General features: G+C 43.8%; 1 protein-coding gene across 1 annotated transcript in view; it reads left to right on the forward strand.

Annotated features, from left to right (window-relative positions):
* Positions 1–25,432, forward strand: part of LOC311223294 (rap guanine nucleotide exchange factor 1-like) — a 147,761-nt gene that overhangs the window by 116,477 nt on the left and 5,852 nt on the right. Inside the window, exons 14-17 of the mRNA XM_084308087.1 lie at positions 4,535–4,629; positions 4,950–5,028; positions 10,103–10,204; positions 13,161–13,258. Coding sequence (XP_084164213.1) covers positions 4,535–4,629; positions 4,950–5,028; positions 10,103–10,204; positions 13,161–13,258 — 374 coding nt within the window. The remainder of the gene's footprint in view (positions 1–4,534; positions 4,630–4,949; positions 5,029–10,102; positions 10,205–13,160; positions 13,259–25,432) is intronic.

A 25,432-nucleotide genomic window follows, 5' to 3' on the forward strand; every position in this document is an offset into this window, starting at 1 on the left:
AGAATAGTGCACGGGGTAGTGCCAGTGTACTTTAACAACTACTTCAACCGAATCAGAGACACCCACGCATACCAAACTAGGCGCAGCTCAACTGACTTTGTGCCAGTCAGATTCAGGAGCTGTATGGGGAAGGAGTCCTTTCTGTATTCAGCAGCTGTCTATTGGAATAGTCTGCCCAGTGAACTGAAAATCATAGACAATGCCGTTAGATTCAAGTCCAGCCTGAAGACATGGCTCAAAAGGGACTATACTTGACCTAGACACTTAGCTTAAGGCACCCTTGCATGTTGTATGAGTCTGTATGCATATAAATGTTAAATGGTATATGTGTTGTGATGTCACGTTTTGTATGATGCATGTTTTAAGCATCACACTCCCCCACCCCCCTACAAGGACCACAATGGAAATAAGCTCTGAGCTTTTTTGTGTTCATCCTTGGCAATATATCCCGACTGTGCTCTTCTGTCACATGTTTATTTTTTATATTGTCAAATAAAGTCATTCATTCATTCAACATTATGTCTTAGCTTTTCTCGTAAATTGGCGAGAGAGAGAAAAATAAGATACAATGTCCACGTAGCTCCTTTCCAACAACTATTTTGGCACTAAACTCAAGTGGTGTATACAGACACTTGTCGGTGGTGAAAATAGGGAAGGAGCTGTTAGTATGGCCACGTCCCCACTTATGTAGAGGAGCGGATGTGGGTGTGGCCAGGCAGATGGGTGTGTCCATGTGGAGAAATTGTATTCAGAATTAGATTGAAAGGGATAAGGTTCCACTACGAGCAGAGCTTAAGCTATACGATAATATAACCACTTCTCTGATGAAACTGTCAAAAGAGACGTATGGATGGTAAAACATTACTGTATCAAAAGAGACGTATAGATGGTAAAACATTACTGTATCAAAAGAGACGTATGGATGGTAAACATTACTGTATCAAAAGAGACATATGGATGGTAAAACATTACTGTATCAAAAGAGACGTATGGATGGTAAAGCATTACTGTATCAAAAGAGACGTATGGATGGTAAAACATTACTGTATCAAAAGAGACGTATGGATGGTAAAACATTACTGTATCAAAAGAGACCTATGGATGGTAAACATTACTGTATCAAAAGAGACGTATGGATGGTCCTGCTGTCTCTTATCCTACTGAAGATCTTAGACACACTTACGCTTTGAAACATTTGGACCAAATTTTGGTTACTTAAATAATTATGTCAAATGTAAAAAAGAAAAAGAAAAAAAATAATGTATGCAGAAATCTGTCTAACTTGTTTTTTTCTGTCTACCTACCTACCTACCTACCTACCTGCCTGCATGTGTCTGTCTGTCTGTCTGTCTGTCTGTCTGTCTACCTACCTACCTACCTACCTACCTACCTGCCTGCATGTGTGTGTCTGTCTGTCTGTCTGTCTGTCTGTCTGTCTGTCTGTCTGTCTGTCTGTCTGTCTGTCTGTCTGTCTGTCTGTCTGTCTGTCTGTCTGTCTGTCTGTCTGTCTGTCTGTCTGTCTGTCTGTCTGTCTGTCTGTCTGTCTGTCTGTCTGTCTGTCTGTCTGTCTGTCTGTCTGTCTGTCTGTCTGTCTGTCTGTCTGTCTGTCTGTCTGTCTGTCTGTCTGTCTGTCTGTCTGTCTGTCTGTCTGTCTGTCTGTCTGTCTGTCTGTCTGTCTGTCTGTCTGTCTGTCTGTCTGTCTGTCTGTCTGTCTGTCTGTCTGTCTGTCTGTCTGTCTGTCTGTCTGTCTGTCTGTCTGTCTGTCTGTCTGTCTGTCTGTCTGTCTGTCTGTCTGTCTGTCTGTCTGTCTGTCTGTCTGTCTGTCTGTCTGTCTGTCTGTCTGTCTGTCTGTCTGTCTGTCTGTCTGTCTGTCTGTCTGTCTGTCTGTCTGTCTGTCTGTCTGTCTGTCTGTCTGTCTGTCTGTCTGTCTGTCTGTCTGTCTGTCTGTCTGTCTGTCTGTCTGTCTGTCTGTCTGTCTGTCTGTCTGTCTGTCTGTCTGTCTGTCTGTCTGTCTGTCTGTCTGTCTGTCTGTCTGTCTGTCTGTCTGTCTGTCTGTCTGTCTGTCTGTCTGTCTGTCTGTCTGTCTGTCTGTCTGTCTGTCTGTCTGTCTGTCTGTCTGTCTGTCTGTCTGTCTGTCTGTCTGTCTGTCTGTCTGTCTGTCTGTCTGTCTGTCTGTCTGTCTGTCTGTCTGTCTGTCTGTCTGTCTGTCTGTCTGTCTGTCTGTCTGTCTGTCTGTCTGTCTGTCTGTCTGTCTGTCTGTCTGTCTGTCTGTCTGTCTGTCTGTCTGTCTGTCTGTCTGTCTGTCTGTCTGTCTGTCTGTCTGTCTGTCTGTCTGTCTGTCTGTCTGTCTGTCTGTCTGTCTGTCTGTCTGTCTGTCTGTCTGTCTGTCTGTCTGTCTGTCTGTCTGTCTGTCTGTCTGTCTGTCTGTCTGTCTGTCTGTCTGTCTGTCTGTCTGTCTGTCTGTCTGTCTGTCTGTCTGTCTGTCTGTCTGTCTGTCTGTCTGTCTGTCTGTCTGTCTGTCTGTCTGTCTGTCTGTCTGTCTGTCTGTCTGTCTGTCTGTCTGTCTGTCTGTCTGTCTGTCTGTCTGTCTGTCTGTCTGTCTGTCTGTCTGTCTGTCTGTCTGTCTGTCTGTCTGTCTGTCTGTCTGTCTGTCTGTCTGTCTGTCTGTCTGTCTGTCTGTCTGTCTGTCTGTCTGTCTGTCTGTCTGTCTGTCTGTCTGTCTGTCTGTCTGTCTGTCTGTCTGTCTGTCTGTCTGTCTGTCTGTCTGTCTGTCTGTCTGTCTGTCTGTCTGTCTGTCTGTCTGTCTGTCTGTCTGTCTGTCTGTCTGTCTGTCTGTCTGTCTGTCTGTCTGTCTGTCTGTCTGTCTGTCTGTCTGTCTGTCTGTCTGTCTGTCTGTCTGTCTGTCTGTCTGTCTGTCTGTCTGTCTGTCTGTCTGTCTGTCTGTCTGTCTGTCTGTCTGTCTGTCTGTCTGTCTGTCTGTCTGTCTGTCTGTCTGTCTGTCTGTCTGTCTGTCTGTCTGTCTGTCTGTCTGTCTGTCTGTCTGTCTGTCTGTCTGTCTGTCTGTCTGTCTGTCTGTCTGTCTGTCTGTCTGTCTGTCTGTCTGTCTGTCTGTCTGTCTGTCTGTCTGTCTGTCTGTCTGTCTGTCTGTCTGTCTGTCTGTCTGTCTGTCTGTCTGTCTGTCTGTCTGTCTGTCTGTCTGTCTGTCTGTCTGTCTGTCTGTCTGTCTGTCTGTCTGTCTGTCTGTCTGTCTGTCTGTCTGTCTGTCTGTCTGTCTGTCTGTCTGTCTGTCTGTCTGTCTGTCTGTCTGTCTGTCTGTCTGTCTGTCTGTCTGTCTGTCTGTCTGTCTGTCTGTCTGTCTGTCTGTCTGTCTGTCTGTCTGTCTGTCTGTCTGTCTGTCTGTCTGTCTGTCTGTCTGTCTGTCTGTCTGTCTGTCTGTCTGTCTGTCTGTCTGTCTGTCTGTCTGTCTGTCTGTCTGTCTGTCTGTCTGTCTGTCTGTCTGTCTGTCTGTCTGTCTGTCTGTCTGTCTGTCTGTCTGTCTGTCTGTCTGTCTGTCTGTCTGTCTGTCTGTCTGTCTGTCTGTCTGTCTGTCTGTCTGTCTGTCTGTCTGTCTGTCTGTCTGTCTGTCTGTCTGTCTGTCTGTCTGTCTGTCTGTCTGTCTGTCTGTCTGTCTGTCTGTCTGTCTGTCTGTCTGTCTGTCTGTCTGTCTGTCTGTCTGTCTGTCTGTCTGTCTGTCTGTCTGTCTGTCTGTCTGTCTGTCTGTCTGTCTGTCTGTCTGTCTGTCTGTCTGTCTGTCTGTCTGTCTGTCTGTCTGTCTGTCTGTCTGTCTGTCTGTCTGTCTGTCTGTCTGTCTGTCTGTCTGTCTGTCTGTCTGTCTGTCTGTCTGTCTGTCTGTCTGTCTGTCTGTCTGTCTGTCTGTCTGTCTGTCTGTCTGTCTGTCTGTCTGTCTGTCTGTCTGTCTGTCTGTCTGTCTGTCTGTCTGTCTGTCTGTCTGTCTGTCTGTCTGTCTGTCTGTCTGTCTGTCTGTCTGTCTGTCTGTCTGTCTGTCTGTCTGTCTGTCTGTCTGTCTGTCTGTCTGTCTGTCTGTCTGTCTGTCTGTCTGTCTGTCTGTCTGTCTGTCTGTCTGTCTGTCTGTCTGTCTGTCTGTCTGTCTGTCTGTCTGTCTGTCTGTCTGTCTGTCTGTCTGTCTGTCTGTCTGTCTGTCTGTCTGTCTGTCTGTCTGTCTGTCTGTCTGTCTGTCTGTCTGTCTGTCTGTCTGTCTGTCTGTCTGTCTGTCTGTCTGTCTGTCTGTCTGTCTGTCTGTCTGTCTGTCTGTCTGTCTGTCTGTCTGTCTGTCTGTCTGTCTGTCTGTCTGTCTGTCTGTCTGTCTGTCTGTCTGTCTGTCTGTCTGTCTGTCTGTCTGTCTGTCTGTCTGTCTGTCTGTCTGTCTGTCTGTCTGTCTGTCTGTCTGTCTGTCTGTCTGTCTGTCTGTCTGTCTGTCTGTCTGTCTGTCTGTCTGTCTGTCTGTCTGTCTGTCTGTCTGTCTGTCTGTCTGTAGCTCCCAGATGTGTTGCTCTGGTCTAAAGAGCAGAATGAGGAGAGGAGTCCGAATCTGACAACATTCACACAGAACTTCAACAACGTCTCCTACTGGTAACAACTGAAATATAACCGTTATCTACTGATAATAAGTACAACACAACAGTTATCTACTGGTAATAAGTACAACACAACAGTTATCTACTGGTAATAAGTACAACACAACAGTTATCTACTGGTAATAAGTACAACACAACAGTTATCTACTGGTAATAAGTACAACACAATAATTGTAAATGGTACAATAGTTACTTATAACAGTTCTAAGGTGTTTATTAGGATCTTTCCAGATTGTATAATATTATAGAAGCTTAGCGTCCGCTGTGTGTGTCTGTGTGTGTGTGTGTGTCTGTGTGTGTGTCTGTGTGTTTCAGGGTGCGTTCAGTCATTATTCTTCAGGATAGGCCTCAGGACAGAGAGAGACTGATGCTGAAATTCATAAAAATTATGAAGGTAAATACACACACACACACACACAGACAGACAGACAGACAGACTCACACACTCCCTCACTCACTCACTCTTTCTCTCACATACACACACACACACACACGCACGCGCGCGCGCACACACACACACGCACACACACACACACACACACACACGTTTTGTATTTCTTACATTCATTCACCACCTTCTTGAGATCAAGTGCACAAAATATCTAAGCAAATGAATAAAGAGAGGATGATTAGTAATACTTATAATCCATTTGAATTATACATTCAAAATTGAATTATAAATTACCTTATTATGGCCAAATCATACATCGACGGATAGGGGAAAAACGCCTCTTTCCAATGGCAGTGTTTAATCTGGATTTAGTCATTTCATCGCGGTTTTACGATAAAAGAGAGATAGAATTCGCAATATTCCGATAAATTCTTATTTTCGGAAAATCTTAAAAACATCGGTAAACAAACTGAAAATATACACTTTGACTGCTGTTTTGAGGGTTATGGTCTTTACTCTTGGCTACATTAGAAAAAGAAACACAACATTAATTAATACGTATTGATCGATTTATGATAAAACAATACTGGTCCACTCTGCACACTAAATATAACTGTAATTCATCACATTAATACTGGTCCACTCTGCACACAAAATATAACTCTAATTCATCACATTAATACGGGTCCACGCCAGGCACGTGCACACATAGAGGCCAAGGGGTGCTTGAGCACCTGCCTTTTTGAGCCTCATCAAAAAAGTGCCCTTTTTTTCCTTTTTTTTTACCGTTACGCATATAGACTGCCCTTCCAACTGAAAAATGTCAGGATAGAATCAAAATATTAGGTAAAGAGAGAGAGATGCCCCATATTCCATTGCAGTTTGCACGGCCTCCTCACCGTGCCTCTCCGCGGACCTATATATTTTATGCATAGCGTGGGTGGTGATGATGATGATGATAGAAACCGCTGTGGCGCATACAGTTGAATGCTGGTATTACTCATTGAGAGACACGAAGAAGTCAAGTCCGATGGGATTTGGGTATCTCAAATACAAATCGGGATTGGAATAAAAAATGCATTTATATTAAACAATACAGAATATACAGCACTTCTTGGGGTCTGTAGGGTAAGCACTTATTCCCTCCCCCCTGAACATTTATGGAGATGTATGGGCCTTTTAAGTCAGTGATAAAAGTGTCTTTCAAGGATAAGTGAGCTCCTGCACTGATTATTATAGTTCAATATTCAATATTTGATCACCAAAACCCCCCAAAAAGCATAAAAAGGGGGCCCCCCGCCCGAAAAGGGCCCTTAAAAATCTGGCTTGCGCGCTACGCACGCTCGGTTACTATATACACACAGGTGTAGTGCCCTTTTCAGCCTTTGAGCACCTGCCCCTCTAAAGTCCTGTGCACGTCCCTGGTCCATGCTGCACACTAAATATAACTGTAATTCATCACATTAATACTGGTCCACTCTGCACACTAAATATAACTGTAATTCATCACATTAATACAGGTCCACTCTGCACACTAAATATAACTGTAATTCATCACATACGGGTCCACTCTGCACACTAATTATAACTGTAATTCATCACATTAATACGGGTCCACTAAATATAACTGTAATTCATTACATTAATACGGGTCCACTCTACACACTAAATATAACTGTAATTCATCACATTAATACGGGTCCACTCTGCACACTAAATATAACTGTAATTCATCACATTAATACTGGTCCACTCTGCACACTAAATATAACTGTAATTCATCACATTAATACAGGTCCACGCTGCACACTAAATATAACTGTAATTCATCACATTAATACTGGTCCACTCTGCACACTAAATATAACTGTAATTCATCACATTAATACTGGTCCACTCTGCACACTAAATATAACTGTAATTCATCACATTAATACAGGTCCACTCTACACACTAAATATAACTGTAATTCATTACATTAATACAGGTCCACTCTGCACACTAAATATAACTGTAATTCATCACATACGGGTCCACTCTGCACACTAATTATAACTGTAATTCATCACATTAATATGGGTCCAGTCTGCACACTAAATATAACTGTAATTCATCACATACGGGTCCACTCTGCACACTAATTATAACTGTAATTCATCACATTAATATGGGTCCAGTCTGCACACTAAATATAACTGTAATTCATCACATTAATACGGATCCACTCTACACACTAAATGAAGGACTCAATAATGTTAAGCCCTAGCCATATTTTCAGAAAATCCACCTAAAAGTACATACCCAAGTAAATGGAAGATTGCGCCACTTCTACAAGGTCCATTTGCATGTTCTTGGTATCTAGGGACATCTATGGACATCAGGGAATGTATTCCAAGTGTCAGAACTATTGTTTCTGTTACTATGCTTGAGTAAATTGTAATGAACCAAAGGAGAATATAACTTATTGTTATTATTAGTTTCCCCCCCCATATTTGACGGTGAATAACACCATGCTAACAAAGTTCAAAAGCAAAAAGATGCCATTCAGCTACTTCTTGAGATCAAGTATAGTAAAAAAGGTAGGCAAATTAACAAAGGGCAGATGATTTACAGGGTTTATTGTAGATACAGTACTGAATTTTGCCATGCAATATGAAATATGAATATAGAATATAGAATATCAGGCCTATAAATTACCTAATTAATAAATTTATGACTTTTAAAAGCTACAGATTTCCTCTTTTCAATGCAGGTTTAATATGATGTGAGGATGTAATGTGATTCTGTAATGTGATTTGATGCTGCAATGTGATGTGATTATGTAATGTGATGTGATGCTGTAATGTGATGTGGTGATGTAATGTGATTTGATGCTGTAATATGATGCTGTAATGTGATGTGATGATGTAATGTGATGATGTAATGTGATGCTGTAGTGATGTGGTGATGTAATGTGATTTGATGCTGTAATGTGATTTGATGCTGTAATGTGATGTGATGATGTGATTTGATGCTGTAATGTGATGTGATGATGTAATGTGATGTGATTATGTAATGTGATGTGATGATGTAATGTGATGTGATGATGTGATTTGAGGCTGTAATGTGATGTGATGATGTAATGTGATTATGTAATGTGATGCTGTAATGTGATTTGATGCTGTAATCTGATGCTGTAATGTGATGTGGTGATGTAATGTGATTTGATGCTGTAATGTGATGTGATGATGTAATGTGATGTGATTATGTAATGTGATGTGGTGATGTAATGTGATTTGATGCTGTAATGTGATGCTGTAATGTGATGTGATGATGTAATGTGATGCTGTATTGATGTGGTGATGTAATGTGATTTAATGCTGTAATGTGATTGGATGCTGTAATGTGATGTGAGGATGTAATGTGATTTGATGCTGTAATGTGATGTGATTATGTAATGTAATGTGATGCTGTAATGTGATGCTGTAATGTGATGTGATGCTGTAATGTGATGTGGTGATGTAATGTGATGTGAGGATGTAATGTGATGTGATGATGTAATGTGATGTGAGGATGTAATGTGATGATGTAATGTGATGTGATGCTGTAATGTGATGTGAGGATGTAATGTGATGTGAGGATGTAATGTGATGTGAGGATGTAATGTGATGTGATGATGTAATGTGATGTGAGGATGTAATGTGATGTGATGATGTAATGTAATGTGATGATGTAATGTGATGTGAGGATGTAATGTGATGATGTAATGTGAGGATGTAATGTGATGTGATGATGTAATGTAATGTGATGATGTAATGTGATGCTGTAATGTAATGTGATGTGAGGATGTAATGTGCAGTGATGCCACAGATTACTTGTAAAAACAATCTGATTACTGATTTTTTTAAAGTTATCTATTTACTTTACTGATTACTTGATTATCAAAGTAACTTAGTTACTTTGAAAGTAACTAGGTTACAAAGTCGTCGTCGTCCCCCCTGCTGCTGCCACAACATAAGAATGACAACAGTTTTTTTTATTTTTAAAATAATGCTTTATTGAAAGTGCATAATGTCATAAATCATGATTGGCTGCTCAGACAGGTCATCATGAGACGTCATCAGCCATCAGGCCATATAAGGTCACAGCTGTCCACTGCTCAGGCACTCTAGGACAGTGGTTCCCAAACGAAATAAAATAGAAAATGTATATAATATCATTTTAATTAAAAATAAAATTTTAAAACCGTTGTGTAATATAAAACATGGTATTATAGTTTGTTATTCTCATGTGTGTGGCTGTGTGCGTATGTGCGTGAGCGCATGTCCCATCTCCGGTCTAGCTGACTGTACCCCTGGCTCTCTTATCATCAGCATTATGAGATAGTAACTAAATAGGCGGCTGATTGGCGCAGTGGGCAAGACGCTCGCCTCTAACGCAGGAGACGCTGGGTTCAGCTCTCGGGGTTGCTACCGGCTGGTGTTGGCAAGTGTTAGAGGGTGGGAAAGCCGGTGGGTGGGGATTGGACGTTGTGGACAGCGACTCCTACAGGTCGGTTTGGTGACGCCGGTGCGGCGGAAGCAGGAAGTAGCGGGGGCAGTGTGAGCCTCCCACGCATTACTCCTCGCCTCTGAGAGTTCGAGCTGCTGCGGTGAAAAGATGCGACAGGCTGCCTCCTCGTGTACCTCCTCGTGTGCCTCCATGTGATGCAAGCCTTCTGTCCTCACTACAACCGACCAGTGGGAGGCATAGTCTAGCAACGTTCAAGATAGGGGATGGAAGAATTGGACATACGAAATTGGAATGGGAGAAAAATAGAAAATGGGGAGAAAAAGTGGATAAAAAAAAAATATATATATATAGTAGCTAAATAGTAACGCACAGCCGCTTGTAAAAAGTAACAAGTTAGATTACTATTTACTGAAAAAAGTAATCAGATTAGAGTAACTAGTTACTTAGTAACTAGTTACTGGCATCACTGGTAATGTGATGTGATGATGTAATGTAATGATGTAATGTGATGCTGTAATGTGATGTGATGATGTAATGTGATGATGTAATGTGATATGATGATGTCATATGATGTGTGTCCCTACAGCACCTGAGGAAGCTGAACAACTTTAACTCTTACCTGGCCGTGTTGTCAGCGCTAGTGTCCGCCCCCTTGAGCAGACTGGACTGGCAGAGGAACACCACTGAGGTGAGAGAGAGAGACAGACAGAGAGAGAGAGACAGAGAGAGAGACATAGAGAGAGAGAGACAGAGAGAGAGACATAGAGAGACAGATAGACAGACAGACAGACAGACAGACAGACAGACAGACAGACAGACAGACAGACAGACAGACAGACAGACAGACAGACAGACAGACAGACAGACAGACAGACAGACAGAGAGAGAGACACACAGAGAGAGACATAGACAGAGAGAGAGACATATAGAGAGAGATATAGACATAGAGAGACAGAGAGAGACAGACAGACAGACAGACAGACAGAGAGAGAGAGAGACACACAGAGATATAGACATAGAGAGAGAGACAGAGAGAGATACATATAGAGAGAGATATAGACATAGAGAGAGGTATAGAGAGAGATAGACACAGAGAGAGAGAGAGAGAGAGAGAGAGAGAGACATAGAGAGATATATAGACATAGAGAGAGGGATAGAGAGATAGAGAGAGATAGGCATAGAGAGAGATATATAGACATAGAGAGAGATGTTATGGTTCAATGTTGGACCCCAAGGCAGAGACGGACACGCTGTGTAAAAAGTAAATTGAGGGTTTTGATAACCGCAAACAATTATCACCAAAAATCAAACATAAAACACAGTGGCGGGGCAAAAAGGGCAGGCAGGATCTCCAGCCGACCGCTGGAGAGGAGTCCATACCAGAGAAACACAAGGAAGCAGGCGGGGCGCTGCAGGAGAGACACACCGTCTAGGGAAGAGAGAAACACAAGGAAGCAGGCGGGGCGCTGCAGGAGAGACACACCGTCTAGGGAAGAGAGAAACACAAGGAAGCAGGCGGGCACTGCAGGAGAGACACACCGTCTAGGGAAGAGAGAAACACAAGGAAGCAGGCGGGCACTGCAGGAGAGACACACCGTCTAGGGAAGAGAGAAACACAAGGAAGCAGGCGGGGCGCTGCAGGAGAGACACACCAGAGTCTACACAGGAAGAGAGAAACACAAGGAAGCAGGCGGGGCGCTGCAGGAGAGACACACCAGAGTCTACACAGGAAGAGAGAAACACAAGGAAGCAGGCGGGCACTGCAGGAGAGACACACCGTCTAGGGAAGAGAGAAACACAAGGAAGCAGGCGGGGCGCTGCAGGAGAGACACACCAGAGTCTACACAGGAAGAGAGAAACACAAGGAAGCAGGCGGGGCGCTGCAGGAGAGACACACCAGAGTCTACACAGGAAGAGAGAAACACAAGGAAGCAGGCGGGGCGCTGCAGGAGAGACACACCAGAGTCTACACAGGAAGAGAGAAACACAAGGAAGCAGGCGGGCACTGCAGGAGAGACACACCGTCTAGGGAAGAGAGAAACACAAGGAAGCAGGCGGGGCGCTGCAGGAGAGACACACCAGAGTCTACACAGGAAGAGAGAAACACAAGGAAGCAGGCGGGGCGCTGCAGGAGAGACACACCGTCTAGGGAAGAGAGAAACACAAGGAAGCAGGCGGGGCGCTGCAGGAGAGACACACCAGAGTCTACACAGGAAGAGAGAAACACAAGGAAGCAGGCGGGGCGCTGCAGGAGAGACACACCAGAGTCTACACAGGAAGAGAGAAACACAAGGAAGCAGGCGGGGCGCTGCAGGAGAGACACACCGTCTAGGGAAGAGAGAAAAACACCAGAAAAACACCAAAAATGCAAGAGATTAAGCACTAGTTACTCTACCAACGAGACGGAATTATCTGGCACTGTAGTTCAAGTTCAAATTTGCTTTTATCTGTCACGTATAAGGTACATTACAGTGAAATGCTTGGTTCTGTATGAACCCCTGAGAATGTGCTTCATACACAGTAAAATAAAAAGTAAGTAAAAGAGGAATAAAGTCCCAAAACAAATATAGAAATATACAACAAAAGAACAACCTAAGTACAATGAAGTAAAAATGCAGGCAATGAGGTACAAAAATGCAGACAATGAGGTACAAACACACAAAGTGGAGTGGAGTGTAGTGGAGGTCAAACCAGGGTTTTATTGTCTGTGGGATGAGATGACTGACAGCCGGTGTGCCACCTCGCCCCCTGTTGTTTGTTTGTTTGTTTATTTACACATATAAAACAATTATTATAATACAATACAATCCACAAGGGATGTGTAGGAGAATTGCCTAAAAACCCTCTAGGGGCTTGCATGTGGCATTCACCAGGAAGCAAAATTACACTGATATTATATCAAGATAAAATATTAAATCCCCCCCCCCCCCCCAAACAAACACACACACACAAGCAGGTCTACATAGACACCGAAGCAGGCACCCATGCCATACGATTTCGGGTATAGAGAAAACAACTAATGACAGGAAGAATATATAATAAAACGAAAATACAACAAAGACCACAGTTTGTAAAGGGAGCCCATATGGGAAATATTGGTGATCTAGGAGATGAGATTGCAGTGCTCTTTTGAACTTCAGAAAAGAAAATTACAAAATATGTGGAGTTCCACAACTTTGACCCTCGGTAGAGTAAACAAAACTGAGATTGGGAAGTGCGGGAAAGGGGTGGTCACTCTAAGCAAACAGGAACTATGGGGTAATTATGAATTTGGTGATTGTGGGCAAACATGTCATGAAGAAAAACACAAAGGAACAAAACTACAATCATTACAAGAGAGATAGACATAGAAAGAGATAAAGAGAGACAGAGAGAGAAAGAGAGTCAGTGTGTGTGCATGTGTGTGTAATAATAATAATAATAATAATGCAGGACCTGTTCAGAGGTCTTTAATTGGCATGCAATTATCCTCAATGTTTAGCGGTGTGTGCATGTGTGTGTGACTGTGTGTGTGTGTGTGTGCGTGTGTGTGTGCGTGTGTCTGCATGCATGTGTGTGTGACTGTTTCTGTGTGTTTGTGCTGTTATGCAGAATTTACATGTCAGTCTTGTGTGTGTGTGTGTGTGTGTGTGTGTGTTTTCCAGGCATTAGAGGGTTACAGTTCTCTGATTGACAGCTCATCATCGTTCAGAGCCTACCGAGCAGCGCTGGCCGAGGTGGAACCACCGTGTATCCCCTACCTGTGAGTTATTAGTCCTGCTGTTAGTCCTGCTGTTAGTCCTGCTGGTTACTGTTAGTCCTGCTGTTAGTCCTGCTGTTAGTCCTACTGTTAGTCCTGCTGGTTACTGTTAGTCCTGCTGTTAGTCCTGCTGTTATTCCTACTGTTAGTCCTACTGTTAGTCCTGCTGTTAGTCCTGCTGTTAGTCCTACTGTTAGTCCTGCTGGTTACTGTTAGTCCTGCTGTTAGTCCTGCTGTTATTCCTACTGTTAGTCCTGCTGTTAGTCCTGCTGTTAGTCCTGCTGGTTACTGTTAGTCCTGCTGTTAGTCCTGCTGTTAGTCCTGCTGGTTACTGTTAGTCCTGCTGTTAGTCCTGCTGTTATTCCTACTGGTAGTCCTACTGTTAGTCCTGCTGTTAGTCCTGCTGTTAGTCCTACTGTTAGTCCTGCTGTTAGTCCTACTGTTAGTCCTGCTGTTAGTCCTACTGTTAGTCCTGCTGTTAGTCCTGCTGTTAGTCCTACTGTTAGTCCTACTGTTAGTCCTGCTGTTAGTCCTGCTGTTAGTCATACTGTTAGTCCTGCTGTTAGTCCTGCTGTTAGTCCTACTGTTAGTCCTACTGTTAGTCCTGCTGTTAGTCCTGCTGTTAGTTATACTGTTAGTCCTGCTGTTAGTCCTACTGTTAGTCCTACTGTTAGTTATACTGTTAGTCCTGCTGTTAGTCCTGCTGTTAGTCCTACTGTTAGTCCTGCTGTTAGTCCTGCTGTTAGTCCTACTGTTAGTCCTGCTGTTAGTCCTGCTGTTAGTCCTACTGTTAGTCCTGCTGTTAGTCCTGCTGTTAGTCCTAATGTTAGTCCTGCTGTTAGTCCTACTGTTAGTCCTACTGTTAGTCCTGCTGTTAGTCCTACTGTTAGTCCTGCTGTTAGTCCTGCTGTTAGTCCTGCTGTTAGTCATACTGTTAGTCCTACTGTTAGTCCTGCTGTTAGTCCTGCTGTTAGTCCTACTGTTAGTCCTGCTGTTAGTCATACTGTTAGTCATACTGTTAGTCCTACTGTTAGTCCTGCTGTTAGTCCTACTGTTAGTCCTACTGTTAGTCCTGCTGTTAGTCCTACTGTTAGTCCTGCTGTTAGTCCTGCTGTTAGTCCTACTGTTAGTACTGCTGTTAGTCCTGCTGTTAGTCCTGCTGTTAGTCCTGCTGTTAGTCCTACTGTTAGTCCTGCGGTTAGTCCTACTGTTAGTCCTACTGTTAGTTCTGCTGTTAGTTATACTGTTAGTCCTGTTGTTAGTCCTACTGTTAGTCCTGCTGTTAGTCCTACTGTTAGTTATACTGTTAGTCCTACTGTTAGTCCTACTGTTAGTCCTGCTGTTGGTTATACTGTTAGTCCTGCTGTTAGTCCTACTGTTAGTCCTACTGTTAGTCCTGCTCTTAGTCCTACTGTTAGTCCTGCTGTTAGTTCTGCTGTTAGTCCTGCTGTTAGTTCTGCTGTTAGTCCTGCTGTTAGTCCTACTGTTAGTCCTGCTGTTAGTCCTGCTGTTAGTCCTGCTGTTAGTCATACTGTTAGTCCTGCTGTTAGTCATACTGTTAGTTATACTGTTAGTCCTGCTGTTAGTCCTGCTGTTAGTCCTGCTGTTATTCCTACTGTTAGTCCTGCTGTTAGTCCTACTGTTAGTTATACTGTTAGTCCTACTGTTAGTCCTACTGTTAGTCATGCTGTTAGTTATACTGTTAGTTCTACTGTTATTCCTGCTGTTATTCCTACTGTTAGTCCTGCTGTTAGTCCTGCTGTTAGTCCTGCTGTTAGTCCTACTGTTAGTCCTGCTGTTAGTCCTGCTGTTAGTCCTACTGTTAGTTATACTGTTAGTCCTGCTGTTAGTCCTGCTGTTAGTCCTACTGTTAGTCCTACTGTTAGTCCTGCTGTTAGTCATGCTGTTAGTCATACTGTTAGTCCTGCTGTTAGTCCTACCGTTAGTTATGCTGTTAGTCCTACTGTTAGTCCTACTGTTATTCCTGCTGTTAGTCCTACTGTTAGTCCTACTGTTAGTCCTGCTGTTAGTCCTGCTGTTAGTCATGCTGTTAGTCCTACTGTTAGTCCTACTGTTAGTCCTGCTGTTAGTTATACTGTTAGTCCTACTGTTAGTCCTACTGTTAGTTATGCTGTTAGTCCTACTGTTAGTCCTACTGTTAGTCCTACTGTTAGTCCTGCTGTTAGTCCTGCTGTTAGTTCTGCTGTTAGTCCTGTTGTTAGTCCTACTGTTAGTCCTGCTGTTAGTCCTACTGTTAGTCCTACTGTTAGTCCTACTGTTAGTCCTGCTGTTAGTCCTGCTGTTAGTTATACTGTTAGTCCTGCTGTTAGTCCTACTGTTAGTCATGCTGTTAGTCCTACTGTTAGTCATGCTGTTAGTCCTACTGTTAGTTACACTGTTAGTCCTGTTGTTAGTCCTACTGTTAGTCATGCTGTTAGTCCTACTGTTAGTCCTACTGTTAGTTATACTGTTAGTCCTGCTGTTAGTCCTACTGTTAGTCCTGCTGTTAGTCCTGCTGTTAGTCCTACTGTTAGTCCTGCTGTTAGCTGTTAGTCCTACTGTTAGTTATACTGTTAGTCCTGCTGTTAGTCCTACTGTTAGTCCTGCTGTTAGTCCTGCTGTTAGTCCTGCTGTTAGTTATACTGTTAGTCCTGCTGTTAGTCCTGCTGTTAGTCCTGCTGTTAGTCCTGCTGTTAGTCCTGCTGTTAGTCCTACTGTTAGTTATACTGTTAGTCCTACTGTTAGTCCTACTGTTAGTCATGCTGTTAGTTATACTGTTAGTTCTACTATTATTCCTGCTGTTATTCCTACTGTTAGTCCTGCTGTTAGTCCTGCTGTTAGTCCTACTGTTAGTTATACTGTTAGTCCTGCTGTTAGTCCTGCTGTTAGTCATACTGTTAGTCCTACTGTTAGTCCTGCTGTTAGTCCTGCTGTTAGTCATACTGTTAGTCATACTGTTAGTCCTACTGTTATTCCTGCTGTTAGTCCTACTGTTAGTCCTGCTGTTAGTCCTGCTGTTAGTCCTACTGTTAGTTATACTGTTAGTCCTGCTGTTAGTCCTGCTGTTAGTCATACTGTTAGTCCTACTGTTATTCCTGCTGTTAGTCCTACCGTTAGTTATGCTGTTAGTCCTACTGTTAGTCCTACTGTTAGTCCTGCTGTTAGTCCTGCTGTTAGTCCTGCTGTTAGTCCTACTGTTAGTCCTACTGTTAGTCCTGCTGTTAGTCCTACTGTTAGTCCTGCTGTTAGTCCTGCTGTTAGTCCTACTGTTAGTCCTGCTGTTAGTTATACTGTTAGTCCTACTGTTAGTCCTGCTGTTAGTCATGCTGTTAGTTATACTGTTAGTCCTACTGTTAGTCCTACTGTTAGTCCTGCTGTTAGTTATACTGTTAGTTATACTGTTAGTTATACTGTTAGTTATACTGTTAGTCCTACTGTTAGTCCTGCTGTTAGTCCTGCTGTTAGTTATACTGTTAGTTATACTGTTAGTTATACTGTTAGTCCTACTGTTAGTCCTGCTGTTAGTCATACTGTTAGTTATACTGTTAGTCCTACTGTTAGTCCTACTGTTAGTCCTGCTGTTAGTTCTACTGTTAGTTCTACTGTTAGTTATACTGTTAGTCCTACTGTTAGTCCTACTGTTAGTCCTGCTGTTAGTCCTACTGTTAGTCTTACTGTTAGTCCTACTGTTAGTCCTACTGTTAGTCCTGCTTTTAGTCCTACTGTTAGTCCTACTGTTAGTTATACTATTAGTCCTGCTGTTAGTCCTGCTGTTAGTCCTGCTGTTAGTCCTGCTGTTAGTCCTACTGTTAGTCCTGCTGTTAGTTCTGCTGTTAGTCCTGCTGTTAGTCCTACTGTTAGTTATACTGTTAGTCCTGCTGTTAGTCCTGCTGTTAGTCCTGCTGTTAGTCCTGCTGTTAGTCCTACTGTTAGTCCTACTGTTAGTCCTGCTGTTAGTTATACTGTTAGTCCTACTGTTAGTTATACTGTTAGTCCTACTGTTAGTCCTGCTGTTAGTTATACTGTTAGTCCTACTGTTATTCCTGCTGTTATTCCTACTGTTAGTCCTGCTGTTAGTCCTGCTGTTAGTCCTGCTGTTAGTCCTGCTGTTAGTCCTGCTGTTAGTCCTACTGTTAGTTATACTGTTAGTCCTACTGTTAGTCCTGCTGTTAGTCCTGCTGTTAGTCATACTGTTAGTTCTACTGTTATTCCTGTTGTTAGTCCTGCTGTTAGTCATACTGTTAGTCCTGCTGTTAGTTATACTGTTAGTCCTGCTGTTAGTTATACTATTAGTCCTGCTGTTAGTTATACTGTTATTCCTGTTGTTAGTCCTGCTGTTAGTTATACTGTTAGTCCTGCTGTTAGTTATACTGTTAGTCCTGCTGTTAGTCCTGCTGTTAGTCCTGCTGTTAGTCCTACTGTTAGTCCTGCTGTTAGTTATACTGTTAGTCCTACTTGTAGGTGCCTAAATGCCTAGTCTGGTAATTAAGAGTAATTTCAGTTAATAGCAGTTAATAGAAAAGCATTTTGGCCTTGTATTTCATAGGATAAATAGATGGATATTATTATTATAGAAGTTAAAATGTTTTCTTTGTTGTTAGTTTGTTTCTTACAGGATATTTGGCTGATAGGCCGAGGGACTTTTAGTTTGACAGGATAACGGTGATGTCATTGATTACTGTCAGCTGCGGCAAGGTGACAGCTTTGGTTTAGAAAGAAACGCAGATTTTACCGGTGGTCAGGCCAAGTGATGAGAGAGTGGAGCCAGACAGTTTTTAGACCTCTCTCTGGATAAACTTTGTTAATCTCGCTGCTCTATATATAATTAGGAAACAAGAACGTGTAAACCCGAGTTGGACATTAAATAGTTGATACTACTTCGTGGTCGGTGCTTTTCTTGTGCGTGGATATGGAACGGGAGGATTCAAAGTTTGAGAGCGTCTGAAGCTTACGGCATCAACAAGTTTTGGATACTACATTTGTCTAAAAACTTGCTCATTAAAAACGGAACTTGGATTTGGACAGGCCTGACTGGAAAAAGGAACTTTTCGCGGAACGAAAGAAAAAAGAAGTCGTCAACAAGTAAGCTGTATCTTGTATGATCTGCCTGAAAGAAGACGTTAAACAGTAAGCTGTACTATGCTGTATCTTGTATAATTTGCCCGAAAGTGGCGTATCCCATTGGAGCTATAACTAACGTTACAGAATATGATCAATGGAAAAAAGCATAACACTAACAGCTTGCGGTCTGGATTGAAAGTAAAAGTAATTAAACGCACGTCTGGCTTGCGCGCTCTCCCCAGGTGACTGACATTTTACTAATTGTGGAAAGCGATTGCCGACCGGTGATTCAATAACTGTATCAATATGGAAGGAATTGAAGTCGGTGGCAAAAGGATAGTAAAATTGACGGAGAAAGCCATGCAGGAGCAAGCTGCTAAACGTGAAAAGGCACGCAAACACAAATTATCAACGCTAAATAACATGATGAAAGAAATAGTGACATTAAAGGAAGATGATGCAAACGTCAGCATTGTCAATAACAAAATGCGTGTTGATTTCAGTAATTTGCAACAAGAGCTAATACAAGTCAACACTGAACTGGGTCGTTTTATGTCAGAGGAAGAATATGAAGCTGATCAGAAGAATGTTGAGCCTAAAATTGAATCACTGAATTTATTCTTCTGGAAATGTGAGGAATGGATGAAAGAGGTCACAAAACGATCTGAACCGGCTGAAGATGGTAACAATCAGGAAAAACCTATGGATACCAAATCTAAGTCTGGAACAGTAATAAGTAGATACTCATCAGGCTCTCGCTCAACAAATGCAATCAGACTGACTGCAGAGATGGAGCGAGCGGCTCTACAAGTAAAGGCCACCGCTTTAAATGAAAGGTTAGCTCTTGAGCAGGAAGAAGCAGACTGGTTAGCACAAAAACGATGCAAGGAGGCTCAACTACAAGCTGAGGAAGTGAGGTTTGAAGCAGAACAAAAAAGAAAGCTAGAAATACATGCAATGAAGACGGCTCTCGCTGAGTCAGATGCAAAAATGGGAGTTCTGGAAAATTATGAATGTACTACATCAAATGACAGGACTGTCTTAAACATTGAAAAGACAGATGAAAGAGAAGAGAGGAACTTCCAACCGCTATATCAGCGTGCCTCCCCACCTCCCCCCAGTAAACCAGAGGACGTGCAGCTTCCAGCAGCACCACTAACGACCAGCATATTAAAAGCAACAAAAAGGGAATTCAATGAAGGATGGGAGCTTCATAGCCTAAGCAAGGCTATCTCCCAACAGGCGAATGTCACAGAATACCTCGTGAAGAATCACAAAGCTTCATTACTTCCTGAGCTCACCATTCCAACATTCACTGGTGACCCTCTAGAATACAAGACATTCATCAGATCTATGGAACATGGAGTTGAAGACCACACCAGTGACAATCGTGACCGTCTACAGTTTCTGTTGCAGTACACAAGTGGACAACCACATGAGCTGGTCAAAAGCTGCATTCACATGGAGCCTACTGCAGGCTATACCAAAGCTAAACAAATGCTGAAACAGTTCTTCGGCGACGACTTCAAGATAGCGGAAGCCTACATCAAAGAGGCTCTGGAGTGGCAGACAATCAAGCCTGAAGACGGTGCAGCATTGCAGTCATTTGCATTGTACCTCACAGGCTGCTCCAACACAATGACGGATATAAGCTACATGGAGGACTTGGAAAACGCATCCAACATAAGAGCGCTGGCTAATAAGCTACCGTACAGACTCAGAGAATCTTGGAGAAGACACGCCTGCGACTTACAAGAAAGAACCAACAAAAAGGCAAGGTTCAAGGATTTCGTAGACTTCGTCAACAAGCAAGTTAGATACGCTCTACACCCGCTCTACGGAAACATAAAGGACAACACTACAGCCACAAAAGAACCAAGTCAACAGAGAACAAAAGAATACAAGACAAGGACACACAAGTCACAAAAGGTGTACGCTACAGCAGTTGACTCCCCCAAGGCTGAAATGACTAGAGGCATGAAGGAGAGCGACGAACGTGCAACACCAAAGACTCCAACCGCCGCAGTGGACGCAAACAGCAAGCCCTGTGGCTATTGCAACGGAGAGCAGCATACCCTTACAGTTTGTAGAAAACTCAAGAGCAAACCACACAAAGAGAAGATAGACTTTCTAAAAGGCAAAGGTCTATGTTTTGCGTGTTTGAAACATGGTCACATGAGTAACAGCTGCACAGACAAAGTGCAGTGTCAAGAATGCTCTCGACAACACCCCACACTGCTTCACTACAACTTTAAAGATCGCTCTAAAGACTCTCAAGAGGAAGCGAAGTCAACGGAACAAGAAGTGACAAGTGCTCTTGTACAAATGATGGAGGCCTTCGGTGTCACTGGGGCCGGAAAGGAAGATTGCGCTCTCTCGATTATTCCAGTGCGCGTCAAGGCACAGAAGGGAACCAAGGAAGTAACGACGTACGCGTTTCTGGACCCGGGTAGCTCAGCTACTTTTGCCTCAGAGTCGCTGATCTCACAACTGAACATGGATGGACGCAAAGCAAGCATCTTGCTGCGAACAATGGGATCAGAATCTGTTGTGGACACAAATATTGTGAATGGACTGGAAATAAGCAGCCTGGATGGAAAACAATTCATCGAGCTTCCAGAGGTGTTTTCTCGGAAAACCATTCCCGTCTCCAAGGAGAACATTCCCCGGCAAGAGGATGTCAGCCGATGGCCTCACCTAAAGGAGGTGAAGCTTCCCACTATCCAAGCTCAGGTTGGATTGCTCATAGGAGCAAACGTCCCGAAGGCAATGGAGCCGCTCCAAGTGGTGAGCAGCGTGCACAAAGGACCATATGCCATCAGAACGATCCTAGGCTGGACAGTTAATGGACCGCTCAAAGGCGGAAGTGACGCAAGCCAGAAGAGCAAGCGGACAGCAGTGACCGCAAATCGGATCTCAGTCGCCAGGCTAGACGAGCTTTGGCAGCAGCAGTTCAAAGTAGACTTTCCGGACGCCGGACAAGATGAAGACATCGAGATGTCAAAGGACGATCACCAGTTCATGAATATGGTGTCACAATCCTCAAAACTTGTGGATGGACATTACAGTGTTTGCCTGCCAGTCAAGAACAAAACACTGTGCTTGCCCAACAGCAGATCAGTTGCCGAACAACGTGCGCTGAACCTACGAAAAAGATTCTCGAAAGACGACAAGTTTTGCACAGAGTACGTGGCGTACATGGATAATATCCTCAAGAAGGGCTACGCCGTGAGACTCGACAACGCTGATCAGGAGTCAGCAAAAGGAAGAAAGTGGTATCTGCCTCACCACGGAGTCAGACATCCAGTTAAAAATAATCTACGTGTCGTCTTCGACTGTGGAGCAAGCTTTCAAGCAACATCACTGAACCAGCAGCTTCTGCAGGGACCGGACCTGACAAGCTCCCTAATAGGGGTCCTGACAAGGTTCAGACAAGAGACCGTGGCGGTCATGGCCGACGTGGAGGCTATGTTCCACCAGGTCAGAGTCAGCGATGAAGACACTGACCTCTTCAGATTCCTCTGGTGGCCTGAAGGGAACTACGAAAAGAAACTCGTCGAACACAAGATGTTAGTTCACATCTTTGGTGCAACATCATCGCCAAGTGTTGCAACGTTTGCACTGCAGAAATGTGCAACGGATCACGAGGAAGAGTTTGGCCCTGAAGCAGCCAAAACAGTCAAGAAGAACTTTTACGTCGACGACTGTCTTAAGTCGACCGCCGACGAAGAGACAGCCATCACTCTTTGTGCTGGCTTACGAAAGATGTTGGCAAAAGGTGGATTTCGCTTGACGAAATGGTCGAGCAATAGCCGAATGTTGCTCAACTCGATCCCCGAAGAAGAAAGAGCCCAAGGGTTTCAAGACCTGGACTTAGACGAAGACAACCTGCCGGTGGAGAGAGCATTGGGGATCCAGTGGTGCGCCGAATCAGACCAGTTCAGGTTCAAGATTAACCTCAAAGATCGCCCGCACACTAGGAGAGGCCTGCTTTCCCTCGTCAGCTCTATCTTCGATCCTTTGGGGTTTCTCGCTCCAGTGGTGCTGCCCGCCAAGATACTCCTACAGGATATCTGCAGGCAGACGTATGGCTGGGACGAGGAGCTACCAGATAACGTCATCCAGACATGGGAAAAATGGATCTCAGGACTGCAAAGGCATGAGAACTTCGGAGTGGACAGATGCGTCAAGACGAAGCAGTTTGGAGCTCCAGTCTCCGCACAGCTCCACCACTTCGCCGACGCAAGTCTAGAGGCTTATGGAACAACAAGCTACCTGCTACTGCGCAACGCGACTGGCATAGTTCAAACTGCCCTGATGATGGCAAAGGCGAGGGTCGCACCCTTAAAGTCTCCAACCATACCAAGGATGGAGTTGACCGCGGCCGTAGCTGCCGTCAAGATGGACAAGTTTCTCAAGAAAGAGCTTGAACTCGAGCTGCAAGATTCTATCTTTTGGACCGACAGCACAGCTGTGCTGAAGTACTTGAACAGCGAAAGCACAAGATTCAAGACATTTGTGGCTAATAGAATCATAGCTATCCTGGAGCATTCTCAGACCTCACAGTGGAGGTATGTCAATACCACTGTGAACCCCGCAGATCTCGTCTCAAGAGGACAGACTGTCGACGCATTCCTGAAGGAACAAAGCTGGCTGTCGGGACCAAGTTTCCTGCACTGTTCACAAGACCAGTGGCCCAAGAACCCAGATCCTGGAATGCTGGACGTCGATGATCTGGAGATCAAAGGAGTAGCTCAAGTGCATGTCATTCAGGCGGAAGAGCCGAAAGACGCAACGGGACAGTTGATGAACCATTTCTCATCCTGGACAAGGCTTAAACGCGCTGTTGCCTGGTTTCTGAAGCTGAAGGTCCTGCTTAAAGAGCTGAAAGAAGAGAGAAAGGCACCAGATGGAAAAAGCAAAGTGAGCATGTTCAAAAAGGCTTTCCAAGGAACAGGCCTCACCTGCAAAGATCTAGCCGTGGCAGAAAAAGAAATTGTCAAGCACACCCAGAAACGAACCTTCAAAGAAGATTTGACAATGCTAGTGGAACAAGGAAGGGTGAAGAAAAGTAGCTCACTCTTCAAGTTGAATCCAATACTGGAGGATGGAATCATGAAAGTAGGAGGAAGACTGAGCCGAGCGGCAATGCCTGACGAAGCCAAGCAGCAAGTAATCTTGCCCAAAGACTCGCACATCACAAGGCTTGTGCCGAGACATATTCACGACAACACAGCTCACGCAGGAAGAAATCACATGTTGGCTCAGCTGCGTCAAAGGTTCTGGATACCTGGAGCAAATGGAGCCATCAGACGTTTTTTGCATAAGTGTGTCACCTGCAAACGGCTACATGGAACAACTGGACAACAACTCATGGCAGACCTACCTACCTGCAGGGTCCTGCCAGACGACCCCCCCTTTACAAGAGTCGGCGTTGATTACTTCGGCGGCGTCCTTCTTCACGAGTCTGAGGACTTTTGATGAACTTTATTCCGAAGGCAAAGCCTCACCTCGGGTGGGGAGAAAAAGATGATGAACCGAAGTCAAGTCTCTGTCATGGGCAGAGCGAAGATCAAGATCTTCACTTCTTCAGTCTAGTTTAATTTTGAGACTTTAGATTGTGATGTTTAAGTTAAATGACATTTAGACGCCTTAAGTTTATATTTTTGGGTAATTGTTTCAAGGCTGTTGATAACAATTAGGGGCCGGTGATGTAGGTGCCTAAATGCCTAGTCTGGTAATTAAGAGTAATTTCAGTTAATAGCAGTTAATAGAAAAGCATTTTGGCCTTGTATTTCATAGGATAAATAGATGGATATTATTATTATAGAACTTAAAATGTTTTCTTTGTTGTTAGTTTGTTTCTTACAGGATATTTGGCTGATAGGCCGAGGGACTTTTAGTTTGACAGGATAACGGTGATGTCATTGATTACTGTCAGCTGCGGCAAGGTGACAGCTTTGGTTTAGAAAGAAAACAACGCAGATTTTACCGGTGGTCAGGCCAAGTGATGAGAGAGTGGAGCCAGACAGTTTTTAGACCTCTCTCTGGATAAACTTTGTTAATCTCGCTGCTCTATATATAATTAGGAAACAAGAACGTGTAAACCCGAGTTGGACATTAAATAGTTGATACTACTTCGTGGTCGGTGCTTTTCTTGTGCGTGGATATGGAACGGGAGGATTCAAAGTTTGAGAGCGTCTGAAGCTTACGGCATCAACAAGTTTCGGATACTACACTACTGTTAGTTCTACTGTTAGTCCTACTGTTAGTCCTGCTGTTAGTCCTACTGTTAGTCCTGCTGTTAGTCCTGCTGTTAGTCCTACTGTTAGTCCTGCTGTTAGTTATACTGTTAGTCCTACTGTCAGTCCTGCTGTTAGTCCTGCTGTTAGTTATACTGTTAGTCCTACTGTTAGTCCTACTGTTAGTCCTACTGTTAGTCCTGCTGTTAGTTCTACTGTTAGTCCTACTGTTAGTTATACTGTTAGTTATACTGTTAGTCCTACTGTTAGTCCTACTGTTAGTCATGCTGTTAGTTATACTGTTAGTCCTACTGTTAGTCCTGCTGTTAGTCCTGCTGTTAGTCCTACTGTTAGTTATACTGTTAGTCCTACTGTTAGTCCTACTGTTAGTCCTGCTGTTAGTCCTACTGTTAGTTATACTGTTAGTCCTGCTGTTAGTCCTACTGTTAGTCCTGCTGTTAGTTATACTATTAGTCCTGCTGTTAGTCCTGCTGTTAGTCCTTCTGTTAGTCATACTGTTAGTCCTGCTGTTAGTCCTGCTGTTAGTCCTACTGTTAGTCCTGCTGTTAGTTATACTGTTAGTCCTACTGTTAGTCCTACTGTTAGTCCTGCTGTTAGTCCTGCTGTTAGTCCTGCTGTTAGTCCTGCTGTTAGTTATACTGTTAGTCCTGCTGTTAGTCCTACTGTTAGTCCTGCTGTTATTCCTGCTGGTTACTGTTAGTCCTGCTGTTAGTCCTACTGTTAGTCCTGCTGTTAGTCATACTGTTAGTCCTGCTGTTAGTCCTGCTGTTAGTCCTGCTGTTAGTCATACTGTTAGTCCTGCTGTTAATCCTACTGTTAGTCCTGCTGTTAGTCATACTGTTAGTCCTGCTGT

The sequence above is a fragment of the Notolepis coatsorum genome (genome assembly GCF_963971535.1).
Source record: "Notolepis coatsorum genome assembly, chromosome: 2".
Lineage (NCBI taxonomy): Eukaryota > Metazoa > Chordata > Actinopteri > Aulopiformes > Paralepididae > Notolepis > Notolepis coatsorum.